The 16827-nt window shown below is 46.7% G+C and overlaps 2 protein-coding genes across 2 annotated transcripts; one reads left to right on the top strand and one right to left on the bottom strand.

Annotated features, from left to right (window-relative positions):
* The first annotated feature begins 491 nt into the window (after window positions 1-491).
* On the top strand, window positions 492-9112 carry LOC128301938 (deformed epidermal autoregulatory factor 1). The gene is made up of 5 exons (XM_053038619.1): window positions 492-770; window positions 6743-7430; window positions 7515-8030; window positions 8445-8680; window positions 8754-9112. The coding sequence occupies exons 1-5, from the start codon at window positions 702-704 to the stop codon at window positions 8922-8924; spliced, it is 1680 nt and encodes a 559-aa protein (XP_052894579.1). The 5' UTR covers window positions 492-701; the 3' UTR covers window positions 8925-9112.
* Window positions 9113-11825: 2713 nt separating this feature from the next.
* Window positions 11826-16377, bottom strand: LOC128301400 (condensin complex subunit 3). Its single transcript, XM_053037849.1, has 3 exons — window positions 15419-16377; window positions 12686-15347; window positions 11826-12612 (listed from the first exon to the last, which is right to left on the bottom strand). Exons 1-3 carry the CDS (start codon window positions 16375-16377, stop codon window positions 11899-11901), a joined length of 4335 nt encoding a protein of 1444 aa, XP_052893809.1. The 3' UTR covers window positions 11826-11898.
* Between the last annotated feature and the right edge of the window lie 450 nt (window positions 16378-16827).

The raw sequence follows: 16827 nt of genomic DNA, 5'->3' as shown, positions 1-16827 counted from the left end.
TGGAAATACCGCGCGCGCGTTCGCTCGCTCGTTCGTCGTTGGCATTCGTAGCAGCGCGATTATCGGTCGTCGGTTGGTCGATTCGGACGATTGTCGCTCCGCTGAGGGCGCAGCAAAACAACACACCACATCTCAGCAACAGCAATCCGCACCTGTACCCTGTGGCCGCTCCTTCTCGGCATCCCCAACGGAGGGCGCAACCGTCTCCCCCACGGAAAGGAAAACCCTTTTTTTGGTTTCCGTTCCCATACGCATACACATACGCACGCGCCCCAGCTAACGAGAACTCCACCAGGCGGCAGTAGCAGCAGCAGCAGCAGCAGCAGCAGCAACAGCAACAGCAGTTGGCAGGCAGGCGCACACTGAGGAGAAAACTCCACAATCTCTATCCCGTAGCCGTCGTCGTCGTCTGTCGCTTTGTGTTGTTGGCCCCCCTCGTTGGCATCAACGCCGAGGACGGTAACAAATTCCGCGTGAAAATATCTGCCCGAGTCCGAGGGGATCGGAACCGATTCAGGACTTCTGTGAGGCTTTCGGTTTCTGTCATCATCATCGGTCGGTCGTCGTAACACCGAACGCAACGGGCAGGCGGACATTCGGCGACACCATCATCCTTCGCAGGTTTTTGATTGTCCTTGCCGCGCGCTAGCTGTAATCAAACCCATCGCCGTCCCCGTCCACCCCCGGAAAGGCAGCGCTCAATGGATTCGGAGATTCCGGAACTTTCGGACGAAGCCGAGGAACACGTCAAGCTAGACAACGGTGAAGAGGTAATGTATAAGGCGATCAGTGCAGATGCTGCAAACCCGTGCAGTTGCATGCAGGTTGCGTACGGTGCTATGCATGTCCCGTGCCTTTCTCCTGGTCCACCTGCTAATTTACCACCCTTGCATGGGGTAGGAAAAAGCGCGAGGATGGTGAAAAAGTCGATAAACGTAGGACAACAGTGCGTTGTTGTGTTGTTGTTGCTGTTTGACGTTTGACAGCTGTTTGTTATGCTTTGTGCGTTGTGAAAACACTAGTGTGAACATCTAGGAATGCTGTGCGCTCCATGGACCCGTTGCCATGGTAGTAGGTTAGTGCTAAATTGTGTCAAAAATCCACACCTAGGACATTTGTCCTCCAAGGATGTGCCTTAAACGTTGCAGTATTCTGCCCAAAAACTTGGTCCCCGTGCTTTCATGGCACAACACAACAACAGCAGTCCAGAAATCATCTGTTCCGCGCCCTAACCCCACCAGATCCGATCCGATTGCATTGACAACGAGGAGATATAAAAACAACAACACAAAAAAACCGACCGACCATGCCGCCCGATCGGGCCGAGATCGATCGGACCGGACGGAGTTACGCCGAACGTATAGCGGGAACGCAGTACGAAAATGTCGGTCAAATCTCTGCCCGCCGCTCTCTAGCCGTAGCATATTCAACATCAGTGGGAAGAAAACGCGAAAAACGAACACACACACACACACACGCCCACGCACGCAATACCTCTTCGGTCGTGTGACACATCAGCAGCATCGAAACGCGGTCGTATCGTAATGTTCGCGATCGTCGTGCGTCCGTCGTTTTCCTATCGCGGCGGACTATTTTTCTTTTTGGTCTTTCCTTTGGGGACACGGCATCGACATTTCCCTACCGTTGGACCCGGGCACAGTCGGCAATGGAAGCGGCAACAATGCGCTGGTCGCGGATTTGCTGTGCCCCGAGGGACAACGCCAATGTAATCTTTCCTACCACGGTTCGCAGTTTTATCACCACACTACGTGACGCAAGTCACAATGTTGTGGGTCGTAGACAGAATAGAGACATGAACCAAAAAGACTATAAAATGTGGAATGAGAGCAAGCAGAGGCTTTGACTTCCCGCAGTTCCTTTCTCTTGCATCCAATATTCCAATAAGGCCCAAAAATGTTGGGCCTAAGATGCATTCCCAACATCATGGTAACGTTTAATACGCTTTTATTTGACGCTAGCCCGAAAAAGCCAGTTGTAAAATTTGCGTGAAAACAAAGCCATCCCAGAGAGCAACCCTTGGTTGCGCATGGGTTGTATGTGTGCAATATGCGTGTGCGCACAAGGGAGTATAATTTTTCCCGTACTTGAAGTGATTGCCTCCAGCAAAATGGGGGAGCAACATTATCAAAAGTGCCACGAACCGAACCTTGCACCTTGTCAAGCAACATCTGCCATCAGCTCTCCACCAACACCAACGATAAGACCCTTTTTCCGTATGCAATGCCTCCTATCAACAGTTGCTATAGCAATGGAATCTGGCTAAATGCGATGCAAAGCTTTAAATGTCACTTTATTTAGTTGACATATTTCTTTGGTGTGTTTTAGGTATCTTTTCAGGCTGAAACGGTCAGGGCAATTGACTCCCACTCTCCTGTTGTACAGAGCATCATTGACTATTGATGAAAGTCGACAACAGAATGCGCAAACAAACGCATGCCAGCACTTGGAAGTTACGCTAAAACGTGTGCTAGAGCGCACGAAACAAAGCGAAAAGCTCCAGGATTGAAGCAACTTTAAAAAGATCGTCGGTGGTTATTATCGTTCCCACTGTGTTCCTCCGTTCGCTAGAGCTGAATGAGGACAGCAAGTCAAAACCAGCGCACACGAGGTCGAAATGATGCTGCTGTACCCTTTCCAGATGACTGATGATCGGTCTCTGTCGAAGATCTGTCGGGACAGCACAGCTCGCTGGATGGTCGCGGCGCACCATTCGACGACCGTCTCGAATGCATTCTGGAGCGTTTCGTATAATGCTTGACGTTCGTGTGTTCTTTTTTTTTTGGTTTCGCCGCGTCTTCTTTCACGTTTCACCCCCTAGCGCGGTGATGATGTTCCAACTCACCCCACCCGGGCTCGCGGAGTTCTTGGTATCCGCGTCGGTGGGCTTGGCCGTTCGGAAATGGTCGTGAAATTGTGGTCGGGTCGGGTCGGTCGGATTTCGCTTCTCTGCCTTCCCATCTGGCAAAAACCGACTTTTTCATATTGACCTCTCGTTTTTTCATCGTTTCCTCTCGCTCTAATTGAGCGCTTTCGGCCGCTCGGGAGCCGCGGTGAGCACTTCTATATATGTGTTAGTGCAAAATTAGCCAGTCCGAACGATCCGAGCACATTCTCGAACATTTTTTTCCTTTTGTTCCACACGATCGTGTCATTTTGAGCAAAGATCTAAAAAATGAAAGAAGAAGTTGTGTGTTGCATCGGAAACGAAGGATTGGTTTGTGGTATAAGTGCGGGAACGATTTTAACGCGATAGATTCAGACTAGAAGAACGACACTTACAACACGATTCGCATGCCGGTACATTCAAGTGTTCCTAACAGTTTGGTGAAATATAGATATAAAAAGTGAGATATGTGCATGTCCGGGGTTTTAAACTGATAAAGATGTTGTGTTATTATAGTGATTAGTGATCAAAATGGATCCGAATATGCCGAAAATGCCGAAAATGAATGGCTTTTTCTGTGTGAAATATCGCCACGCAATGGAAGAGCTGGACCCCCCCTTCCGCTAAAGAACGCTGCGAAAGAAACGGTAAAAGCGAAACCGAAATTGAACCGTATTGGTGCGGTCAAACGTGCGCGTACAATAGTGTGCAGCAGTGGCGAGCGTCGAACGATCGGGATCTCAATCATGCGAGCAATTTTCGGATCCCAATGGTTCGGGATCTAAATCATTCGAGCAATATTCGGATCGCGATCGGATCGACCATCGGATCGCGCGAGGTCAAACGTTCGGGTTGCTTCGGTTTTTTTCGGAAAAATCATGCGACTAACTTCGACTAGTCTCACGAACGTCGATGCTCTAGTCGCATGATTTTTGAGCGTCGTGAGTTACTCTCTGCCAGATGGGTTGTTCGTTCCCATCTGGCAAAAACCGACTTTTTCATATTGACCTCTCGTTTTTTCATCGTTTCCTCTCGCTCTAATTGAGCGCTTTCGGCCGCTCGGGAGCCGCGGTGAGCACTTCTATATATGTGTTAGTGCAAAATTAGCCAGTCCGAACGATCCGAGCACATTCTCGAACATTTTTTTCCTTTTGTTCCACACGATCGTGTCATTTTGAGCAAAGATCTAAAAAATGAAAGAAGAAGTTGTGTGTTGCATCGGAAACGAAGGATTGGTTTGTGGTATAAGTGCGGGAACGATTTTAACGCGATAGATTCAGACTAGAAGAACGACACTTACAACACGATTCGCATGCCGGTACATTCAAGTGTTCCTAACAGTTTGGTGAAATATAGATATAAAAAGTGAGATATGTGCATGTCCGGGGTTTTAAACTGATAAAGATGTTGTGTTATTATAGTGATTAGTGATCAAAATGGATCCGAATATGCCGAAAATGCCGAAAATGAATGGCTTTTTCTGTGTGAAATATCGCCACGCAATGGAAGAGCTGGACCCCCCCTTCCGCTAAAGAACGCTGCGAAAGAAACGGTAAAAGCGAAACCGAAATTGAACCGTATTGGTGCGGTCAAACGTGCGCGTACAATAGTGTGCAGCAGTGGCGAGCGTCGAACGATCGGGATCTCAATCATGCGAGCAATTTTCGGATCCCAATGGTTCGGGATCTAAATCATTCGAGCAATATTCGGATCGCGATCGGATCGACCATCGGATCGCGCGAGGTCAAACGTTCGGGTTGCTTCGGTTTTTTTCGGAAAAATCATGCGACTAACTTCGACTAGTCTCACGAACGTCGATGCTCTAGTCGCATGATTTTTGAGCGTCGTGAGTTACTCTCTGCCAGATGGGTTCCGTTCCGTTTTTCGGGCGGCTGTCGGTGGGATTGTTTACGTTTTTTCCCTTTTTTGCTTTTATTATTATCGCCTTCGGTGGCCTCCCGTGTGCGTCAAGATTTTCCTCCCCCATCCCTTATTGCGTTCAACCCTTCGCGGCAAACCAGTGGACGGATGTGCATTAACGCTCCCTCTTCACGACGCGACGACAACACACCTGTCCGACCGGGTCTGGCAAAAACTGGCAGGGCATGCTCTGAAAGCTTTTGGGCTCGACAGCACCTTTTGAGGCTAGACCGAAAAATTCGCTGTGGCCTTCGGGGCTGGAACACAGTATGGAACATCCGGGATGAGGAGAGGGGGCTGCTCGGTTGTTGTGTCCGTACAATCGGCCGCAAAGACAACGCAGCTTCGTCGTCGTAGTCGTCATCGGGCGCGTCCATGTGTTCACTCGGCTGTTCAAGATATGCCTCCCGTATATGTATATATACACACACACATACATACACACGCACACAAGGGGTTCCAGCTGATCGCACGAAGAACGCGAACTCATCCCCGGTTCGGGCCACATAGATTGCCCTCCACGATTCGCCGATATACATTCGTGCACAGTTGCGATAGGCAAGGCAGCGAACATCTTCGCGTACCATACGCACATGTGCACGTGGCTTGCGCCACAGACAACGTGTGGCCGTTTGCGTAAAGCGTCGTGCACCAGCGAAGCGGCATTCGCACCAAATTTGTACACACCGGTCCACACCGGACGTCGTCGTCGATCGTGGATGAATCAGCCTATCTCGGCGATCCTACGCGGTCACGAAGCAAATGTTAAAGGTCAGCGTGGCCGACGACGAAACCCAAGGAAGGTGAACGAAAGTGGAGCACATTTTCGGGCTCAGTCAAGGCTTGCCTTGCAAACGGACGCGCGTGCTGATGCGCGAAGAACCGTCACCGTCAGCATTCGACAGCTATTTTCGAGCCGTTGTTGCCTTCAATGAAAGAGGAAGAGCCAACAGCGGACTCTGAGCACTTTTGCGATGGCTTTCATTTTTAACTCGTTCTCGATACGGATGCGAACATTCGGATAAGTCTATTTTTCTTCCACCACCGTTGGTGGACGTGTGGCGAAAGGCTGGGTTACTTTCACTTCCAAGCAATTTATCTCCCCTATCCGGATGGGCCCCGCCATCCTGACGGTGGCAAGAGCAATGGCGCTCGGATGTACGCGGAGAAGGCATACATGCGCAGTGCTGTAGTTTCGTTCGAATTCGATTGAAATAGATATTGGACGCTGATATACCGAGTCCCCTCAACCCCGCTCATGTGGATACAGTTGCAGCAAAAAGGGCTTTACTATGGGCACGTACAATTGTGCCGGCAATGCCCGCCGAATGATTGTGTACATCGAAGTATTTTAAGGTTCTAGACGCATCACAATTAGAAAAGCTGTTACAAATTTCCATTAGGTATAGATATTCTATGATAACTGAAACTTTAAATTAAACTAATGAGATTGGTATAAATTAGTCTCCAATGCTGATGGAAATTAATTTATAAACCGTAATTACAATTTTTGTACATTGAAAAAGGCTTCTAAAGTAATGTTGTCCTAAAAGAAGCAGTCCAGGGTTTTACAATAGGTTAAATATGGCATGTCCAACTAACTGAATCGCACAAGCGAATAAACCGATAACAGGAAGATCGATAGTGAAATACACACCACTGTACTGAATCACCAAAAAATGAATATCGAATCACGTGCACAATTTAGTGAATGGAATGTATAATAAGGCATATGTACATTAATATATGGCCTATCTATCGCAAAACTCTGTATTATAAGTGAAAGTTCACAAAAATCCTTATAAAGTAATTAAAGTACAGATTTCCATTTTGGAGTAAATAAGCACTATCTGCAGGAATACAACTAAGAACCGTCGTGAACTACTAACAAAACTAATGTTTCTTCTCCTCTTTTAGGTTGCATTACCACCTCGAACCCGGCTAGTGACCACCACCGACGTACAGCAGGGCAATACCGTAGTGCAGGTGCCAGTATCCCTTCCGGTCGGTACGCTAATCGGTGGAGCGACCTTCAACGTGCTCACCACGGAACAGATACAACACTTCAAACCAATGATTTGCGTCGACAACAATGGTTTCGTCTCGAGCAGTACGGTGGTTGGAGACTTGGGCAATGAACTGAAACAGGCACATATCGTTATACAGCAGCAGAGCTCATCCGACACCAACAACCAGCAGCAGGATGATTCGGGCCTGGTGGAAAGTGGTCAATCGCAGAACAATTCCCAGCAAGGCTCACAGCAACAAAGTACGCAGGAGTATCGGGTCGAGGGTGGTAACAGTGCGCTGGCGAACCATTTGGCCAATGTGGAGATACTGCAGGTGCGTTGTAAAACCACGACTGGCGAGCTGTACAAAAGCCGGCTTGGTTCCGGTGGACGGGGGAAATGCATCAAGCATAAGGACGGTTGGTACACGCCGAGTGAGTTCGAAAACATTTGTGGCCGTGGTTCAAGCAAAGACTGGAAACGATCGATACGGTACGGTGGGCGTAGCCTGCAGACGCTCATTGACGAGGGTATCCTGACGCCGCACGCAACGAGCTGCACCTGTTCTGCGTGTTGTGACGACGAGTCGGGCGAAAGTGAGTGTACCACCTCTTACACCGTCTGAATAGTTTGTTGTGTTAATTGTGCTACTACTACATCGTTCTTTTTCACCTTTCTAGCGGCAACTGGACCAGTGCGGCTGTTCACACCTTACAAGCGCCGACGAAGGAACCAAAGCGAACACGAATCGCCACAGCTGGATAAGAAGAAGCGCATCGTGGTGACGAGTGGTACGACAACGTCGGCCGGTGGGAACGCCACCAGCACATCGGGCACCGTTGTGAACAGTAACAATACACCCAGCGCGAACGCGAATAATGCCATCATCAATAGCAATAGTACGACCACCACAAACAATTCCGCCATAACTAATCAGCAGCAGGTAGCGGTGCAGGCTGCCCAAGTGCATGCGGCCACCAGGCAGCAGATACATCAAGCGACCGCCACCATAAATGCAACACCCATCATCACCAACAACACGAGCACCACAACGACCACCACGACCGTGAAGGTTGTCCAGCAGGAACAACAGCAGGAGCTGCAGAACGAATTGATCACCACCAAAGAGGAACCGTGGCAGACGTTAACGGAGGGTATTGACTCGACGACGGAATTCGTGGACCAACAGACGCAATGTAAGCTTGGTGTTGCATGCTACACCTTTACCATATTATTATTAAAGTTTGTCTATTCTTCTTATATATATTGATGGAACGAACGATGAAACGCAAATCTTCTTATCTGATGAGCCATTATACTACCTTTGGATTTTGGTTCACAGACCAGTGAAAGCTTCTTTTGTATCTGTTTTGGAGTTGAACTAAGAACGCTGATACAATTTCTGCTTCGTTGAATTATTATTCGTATAACATTTTCTGTGTGGGCAATGTCCCAAGACAGCAGATCGTGTCCCCGTTGACTCCAAGATAAATAGTATTTTTTTAAACAAGACAGGTCCTCCATAAAGTCAAATTGAACAGAAATTTCTGAACTAAACTTAGCAATTCACTAAAGTAGTAAACAATATTTCTCACTTTTTTTTATTCCAGTATTAGCTGAAGCGAACTTACCTTTCGAACGGATGAAATCATTCTGCACTCAGCTGACGAAAATGGTGCAAGAAATGCGGAAATGCATTGTGGAAACGCAAGAGATGCACAACCGCCAGCTGGAGTGTATGCAGCGCGAACGGGATGCCGCAATACTGACGGTGACGCAACTCGAACAGGAGCAAAGCATAAACAGCAACTGCATTCCGCCGGGATCGATACATGCAAACAAGAAGGTGTGCACCGTGCGTTTTAGTCGAGGGAAGTTCTCCGCGATACTAATTTCCTATTTTTCCCCTCCCGCACTAGTGCGCCAACTGTAACCGTGAAGCCTTGGCCGAATGTTCCCTGTGCCGAAGGACGCCCTACTGCTCGACGTTCTGTCAACGGAAAGACTGGATAACGCATCAGAACGAGTGTGTCCGCAGTACGCAGGAACCGACGCACCAGATAATGCTGATAGTGGACGAAACGCAATAGCCTTTAATGTTCTAATCGGGCCTACCCGCAAGGGTAAAGCAGCTGGATCGGCGTGTACAAGTCTAAGGATCGATCTCCGCTGGGTTCCGAGGATGAACATAAAGGTGCTTACACACACACAAACTCACAACCATACGTATATAAATGCAGAACCTCAACCAACCCAACGCAATACCATGGCCCGATGTGGTTGGATAGTTTGCTAACTAGCAAAATATTCCTATTCAATCATTTCGCTAGATGGGAAACTATCTGCCTGAATCGGCTATCGGACTGTATGTTACTGTAAAAAAAACACACACGATTTAATCAGTGCACTGGCATCAGTTTTGGTGACTTTGTTAGATATGTTTCCCAGCCGTTTTTGTAATATGATTTTTCTTCTATTCCTTTTGCTTTTTCGTACACAAAACAAAAAACATTTCTGTAAAAGCCAGTGCACGAAAAGTAACAAACAATTGTTCTAGTTGAGCTTTTGCTCTCGAACACCGGCGATGTGTTTTGTTGAGGTGAACTAAGACTTACAATGCTTCTGCTCGCAACCGGAGCATGATGAGACTAAGCAATGATTACAAACATACATACTTGCAATTACGACACTCTAGCAGACTCGTGAATGCCCAATCGAATCGGTACACAACTGAAACCGTATTCGTTTGTGCGGTGCGTTCAAGGGTAGTTTCACTACCCCAACAAGACGGTTAGTCAAGAAGGAACAAATGTATATTAATACTTAGAAGGAAACTGTAAAGACCGTATATATTTAATAGTAATATTATTGTATTATTATACATATGTTTTGTTATGTTAGATGAATTCAAATCAATCACTACTATTCGCAGAATGTATATTTAAGTAGCAGAAGGTATCCTTTGTTTCACCGTACGCCCAGATTACGTACAAGAATGTTTTATTTTGAAAATATTTCTACTTCAATTGTCGGCTGGCTCACTAGTGGTAAGAATAGCGGAGCAGGGAGGATACGTGGTGTATCCAGCTGATACGTGCAAAGGCAACAAACACGTGTCGTTCGTGCGTGTAAATTTGAAGTGTAATTTTTAGACATTAGGCTTCTGGATAGGTAATTTTAATGGAGAAAAAGATTAAGATTCGAGTGTGTGGGAGGAGTAAAGCCAATTGGTCCCAAGAGAGTGCACAAGATTGTATTAAAGTTTGTTTCTGTCGTCGCTAATAGCTCATTTAACCTGATGTTGTACTTCTACGCACGGAAGTGCAGTTGGGTCATGTAAGAAAACAAAAGCAAACAAAAAAAAAACACTTGTAAAGCGAAGAGGTTTTTATGTGTTAGTTTGGAAAAGAATGAATTATTAAAAGAGATTTTGGTCAACTTTATTTCTTTTTCGTTATTATTGTCTTGTAGTGTAGGCTTTTTTTATTCGCTTTTGTCCCGAGTAGCTTATTAGTTGTTGAATCCGTTTCGTTAGTTGCATGATTATTTGCTCTTTGTTTTTTTTTTGAAAATTATCGTTAGTTGTTTCGTTTCGCGTGCTTTTATTTATTTGCTTTGCAAATATGTTGACGACTGCTCATTCTGAAATGCTTTGTATCGATTTCTTTTAGAGTAAAAGAACATATTTTTAGACTTGTTAAGACACATTTACTCTAGAGGAAAAGATTTTCTTAAACAAAACATTAAACATCTCTACCACAACCTTCCTTACTAATAACATAAGACAATGTAGGGTTAAAAATGAAGCGAAATGAACTGAATATTTAGAAGTACATATGTTTTACTCCTATTTTTCGTGTAACATATTCATTCGCAAGCTGTGCATGGGAGAACGTGGTATGTCCCATTTGCCGCCGCGTGTAAAGTGTATGTTTCCCAATGTGTAATACATGAGCGATAAGGAATGAAGGACCATCGGAGGTGATGATATAGCGAGTCAACGATAACGCAGTATGCGCAATGTAAAAACCAAATCAATCACATTTGAAATATTGATGTAATTATTCGTGCGATTCGTTTTTTCTTTCTTGCAATTAACAGTGTAGTAGCGAATTAGTCCATTTAGCCATAACGACGACCAAACGAATCGACGATATTATAACCATAAATGGCACAACAGTAAGGATTGATTGGGGTGCGACTTATTCAGTAACAAAGTTTGTAACATTATTTCTATATTTTTAGAAATGAAATAACCACTTCAAGACAGCTACACTGACAATGATCCAAAAACACAAGACGGAATACTACAAGCGATTGTGGAGAAGCGCAGAAAAGTTAAGTAAAAATACCTCTCTCACTCAGTGTGTGTATTTAAGCATTCACAACAAGAGTATGCGTTTTCTCCCCCTTAAAAAACTGATTGTGTGGATGCAATGATTCCGATAACCGATAAAACGTACATTACGAATCCGCATGCATACTTACGTTTTAAAATATTTACTTCGTAAAACAAAAATACATTCATCAGAACAAAAATGTCTAGTGTGTCTCGTGGTCGTGCGGTAAACGAAGTTTTATACAATGAAATGCAATTATAGATGTGAATATTTGAATGTAGCGTGAAACAGGAACGGCATGCATTAGCTAAATGCAGGATCTAAATTAGATTGCTGATGTCATACAGAAAAAAACGAAATAAACATTTAAAACACCGTAAAAGAATGTAAACGCGCTTTTTGTGGTTCTGTATTGATCTATTTGCTGCATTACCGATTTCTAGCGTGGCGGACTTGGACAAATGAGAAACCCATGCAAAAATGAACGTTTTCAAATGTTTACTACAGATTGAAGACCACTGGACTCATTCAATTCGACTGTTTAACGGTTGAAATAAGTGGCTCCATATGTGCTCTTGTTTGTTTGTGTAAGGATATTAAATAGTATCGATTGTAGTTAAAAAAAAACATTTCAAGATACTCCATTTAAACTCGTTTTTGCACTTTATTGGAAATATACAGTGGTAGTTACATGTTGGTTCGTTCTTGAAAGCTGTGAATTAATTTACCTTTTATCCGTTCGCGTTGCTTTCCGGTTCGGCCGTCTCGGTGAGGTGCCCACCGTTGCCGAAGCCTTGTCACCATCCGCCTGTTGCGACCGACGTACGGCACTCAAGGGTGTCAGTACAACTGCAGCACGCTTTAGTCGTATCGGACTCGACGTAGAAACGCCACTGCTACTTTCCGCACTGCCGGAACTAGCCTTCCGGTTGATGGTCAACCTTAGCGGGCTTTGTTCGGTTGTTTTTGCTGTTACTGCTGATCGTTGTTCACGCAACCGTTTGCTGCCCGTCGGAGAGCCACTTTGCTGACCGGCGGTCAAACTTTCGATCGCTTTCGTACGGCTGGATGTTCTTGTTTTGGTGGGGGTATTAGAACCGGTTCCCGTGGGTACCCGTTTCGACGACGCTATCGGGGAAGCAGGTTCTGGCTCGGTATTATTTTTTGACTGTCGTGATGGTCGGGTGATGCCAGTGGGAGAATTAGTGGTAATTGTCCTGCTTGTGTGGCGTGTGACTTTCGTTGATGTTCTAGTGGGCGAACTTCCGAGTTCCGAAAGAGATTTTCGCGTCATAACCTTCCTGTTGATCGTGTCCAAGCGAGCAGCATGGCGGGTAGCACGTGGTAATGTTCCAGGCATAGGGACGAGATTGCGCTCCGTCAAAGCTTTGGTCGCTGCTTTGTGCAGTGGTCTTGCAGAACGGTTTGTGCGATTGATCTACAAAGGAAGGACATTATTACCACCTTTACGACATATCAAAAAAGAAAGTATGCAATAAACTGCAACCTACCGTAGCGTTTGGCGATGCTTCGACAGCCTCGCAATCCGATGAGGACGACGAAGACGAATTACTGGATGATGTTTTATGGTTCTTACGGGCACTTGTCCTAGTTGAGAGCGTTGACCGACGTACGGTTACATTAGTAAGATTAATCATACGGCTCTCCGATTGTTGTGTTTCGGGGATCTCCAACTCATCCTCGGACGTGCTTGAAAATCCATGCTCATCCGAACTTTGCTCGTCGTTTGTGGACGGAATTTCAAAATCTTCTTCCGATTGCGCAACTTTCGATGGGACCGTCTTAGGCGTGCCAAGTGCTACTCTAAACCGTGCCGATGCTGCTTGGATTTTGAGCAGGGTAGACGCATCGGGCACTTTGAACTTTCCGTTGTCCGATACCTCGTTTATTGGCGAACGTGGCACGAGAGACCGTCGGAGTGATCGGACACCGGAATCCGGTGGCCCAGGAGCAACACTATCATTAGCTCTTGCCGGTGACATCGTTGGAGATGCTGGACCATGCGTAGACTTCAGCGGTGATGCAAACAGATCCGTGTCGGAATCTTCCTGCAGTATGGATTTGTTAATCAGCGGCCGTTCTTCGGACCGCTCGCCGTCTTCGTTCATTTCCTGCTCCTGTTCTTCCTCGTCCACTGGTGCTTCGTTGGCATCGTCGTTCACCTCCGTCACTGGTCTTTCCGAGCTTTCCTCATCTGCAGCACCATTCGGGACCTGTATACGCGTCGAAGAAAACGTGATCGTTTCCCGAATCTTGCCCAACATCGTCTGCCGGAACGTGGTCAAATTTTTGATTGTCTTCACATCCAGGCAGGGTTCGTTCAAAATTTCACCCACCGCATTCGCTAGATCGGACCGCAGTACCGCATCATCCTTAATGTCCAGCACGAGTAACTCTTTGCTGAGCAACTTCAGCAGATCCTTCAGTGTAATGTTGTCTCGCATCACCCGCAGGAACGTGATGGCGATCGTATTGTGTGGGTTAACGCCGGGATTGCAGAACACGGGCCGGGTCGAGTCTACCACGAACTTTATCACCGACTCCGGTCGTACCTCAGCCAGCGGGCTTTCGTTCGGAGCTTCCAACACGTGAAACAGCGTGTTCAGCAGTGCCTTCTGCATCAGCTCCTGACGACGCTTCGCTATCAAGCGCTGGAAAAAGATGCCCAACATTTGCTGCATTTCCGGTTCGGTGGTCGGATTGAAGTAGCGCAACAGCAGCTTGGACATAATATCGGCCGAGCTGCACCGTCCGCGCAAAATCAACCGACAGAAACCGTCGATGATGGCCGAACAGATCGCATTGTCGTTGCACGTATCCATGAAGTGGATGGACATCTTGTAGAACTCATTACCATTGCAGGATACAGTCGTCGAGTCGTCGTGGTAGCTGGTGTTGTGCCGACTGAACAGCTGCCGGGAGCTTTTGTTCGTACGTGAATCATCCTTGTTGACGTCTTCGCTTTCCAGGTCGAAATATTCGAACCCGTTCTTGTCGAGCAATTCGAAAACACACTCGAATGCCGTCTTCCAGAGGCGCGATGAGGCGGTGTTGAGGAACTGCTGGTATAGCAGCTGGAACGTTTCCTTGCTAAGCCCATCATAAAGCATGCTGAACGCGGTCGCGGTCCTCAACGCCCAGTTACGCGTGGACAGCTGGCCCGACTGTACGTGGCGGCTGATAAACGTCGGATACAGATTACACACCGGCGGTGTAAGAGAACGCACCGATGGACCGTTGACGAGATAGAAGCACACCTGGAGACACTTCTCGACCGTTGCCTGTGTTACTCGACGCGGTTTCAGCATCGAATCGCGAAACTGCAGCGTGATGGTGCTGGCGTTATCATCGATACTACTTGAAGACAGCGACATTTCGTGTACGAGCGGTTTCACCAGATTGGCGTACTGCTCATTGCACAAGTTAACCTCCTCGTTCATCAGCTGAGCACCGGCATAATCCTTCTGTTCGGAGAGGGCACTTTCCTGCTCTTGCAGCTCCAGGATCTTCACACGAAGTGACGTGATTTGCAGCATGAGTGTCGTCATTTCCGGATGCTTCTCCAGGTACGCATCGACTAGCTGGCGGGAGCTGTTAGAAACATCCTGCCGCGACGGTTCCACCATGGAATTCACCAACTCAACGAAAAAGTTCAACCGTGTCTCCACGTCGGTGATAAGCTTCTCGAACGCTTCCATTATGAGTCGAACGTTCATCTCGAACAGATTTTCATTGCGGAGAATGTCCGACAAAACCTGCTTTAGATTTTCCCGCCCAAACTCATCGCAAAAGTCAAACATTAAAACTATTTCCAGCAAGATCTGCAAACTGTACTGCACGTACAGTTGGTGCAGCTTATCCATTGTCTCGGGCTGACCCGGTGAGGATATTTGTGTATTCACACTCGCACTGCTAGTTGCGGTTTTCACGGATGTGGTAGCGTTAGGGTTTGCCACGAATTCCTTAAGGTACTCGCAAAATTTGCTTAGCTCGACCATATAACCTTCCAGGTCGTCGGAATCGGTCTTTTGCAGGTACTCTAACATCGTTTGCCAGCAGATTAAACGCTCAATTGTGAGTTCCTCCAGTGGGACCGTTCTTTTCTCTCCTTCAAAATTCAACAAACTGGCCATTTCTTTAACACCTTTTTTACTGTAAAGAAGAAAGAAACATCTCGTATAAGTTATATCATTATCTAACCGTAACAAGCAATGACATCTTACTTGAAAATTTCCATCAGAACAGTTTTGGCGGCTTTCCGGAATCGATCCATCTCCTTCTCGTCCGAATCAAGCTTCAAAGCTTCCACGAATGCAACATAATCCCGCTGGTATGATTCAATCCACTGAGGAATCATGACGTTACGCATCACATCACGTACGGCTTGCGAGTGGTCGTTGAGGCCTTGCTCGAGGAACTTTAATCTCTGCTCGATCTTATACTGCCGTACCGGGTAGCTACTCATCTGCATGTACGTGTGCCGACGCACTTTCTCATCCGCATCCCACAGTCGATCCAGTATGTAAGGAATCAAACGGTAGTTCCGTCCCAGGGAGGAGATGATTGCCTGCCGCACCTTCGGCGATGGATCCTTGTCCAGGTGATACACATAAGCGCGCACCACGGGATCCTCGGGTGAACTCGGATCCTGCAGGCGCTGCAGTGCCAATACGGCCTGTACCCGCACGTGCTGCGAAGCGTCCCTTATCCGCTCAAGCATGTACCGTAGAATCTTATCGCAGATCGTGTCATCCAACGCCGCATCTGTGCCCAACGCATTGAGGATCAGGTTTACGAGTTGACAAATCCGGAACCGTATCCGCTGAATGTTGCTAATCGTGGTGAGCAGCCAATCGAACATTGATGCCATGATCGGGTGCGTAACGGCTTGCGCGCTGTACTCGGAATCGGCCACAAATTTGGCACTAAACTTAAGCACAAGGTTTGCATACGGGTTCGTTTCGTCGTGCTCCATCTGCCGTTTAATCACTTGTAGGAATGATTTCATAAACGAATCATGCTGCACGGTGGTGTACAGTTTCTTAAGCTGCTTTACCAGCTTCGCATGCGTGGTTTCATTTTGCTGCGCGCTTAGCACCGTCTGTATAACTACGGTTGAGAATTTCACTGTTTCCACCGTATTAGCCGTAGCCACCACAACTTTCCGTTTTCGCGGGGCCATTTTTACTGCAGGAAATGTTTTTAAACCGAACAAAACAACAACACAAATCTTAATCTAGAAGGAAAAGCGACGCCTGTCTGCTGTTGTTTGTGCGTCCTTTGCTCTGTTTGACAGAATGCGTCGTTGGTTCAAATTTGACCGTTAAGCCAAGGTATATTGAATGTACAGGTTCAGCGGCAGTTTATGGACTAATGATGAAAAATGATGGTGAATATGCTTCTTTTGCACGCGTATTTGGAAAGACGAAAGTCTACAATTATTTTTTCTCTGAAAACATATCATCAACTCCTTCAACAGAACGTCAGACAGCCTGATTTATTTAAAAAATGCTCATGTAAACATTGGCAGTTGCCAGGTACCGTTACTCAATACACCTTGGTCGCGCTTGTTCAAATCGACCTCATTTGCAGTACTGAACTCGGTGTGAAAAACGTGCGGGACTATTGTTTT

Source organism: Anopheles moucheti, chromosome 3 (genome assembly GCF_943734755.1).
Source record: "Anopheles moucheti chromosome 3, idAnoMoucSN_F20_07, whole genome shotgun sequence".
NCBI lineage: Eukaryota > Metazoa > Arthropoda > Insecta > Diptera > Culicidae > Anopheles > Anopheles moucheti.
The sequence above is the reverse complement of the archived record's forward strand: the minus strand, read 5'-3'. Positions and strand labels throughout refer to the sequence as shown.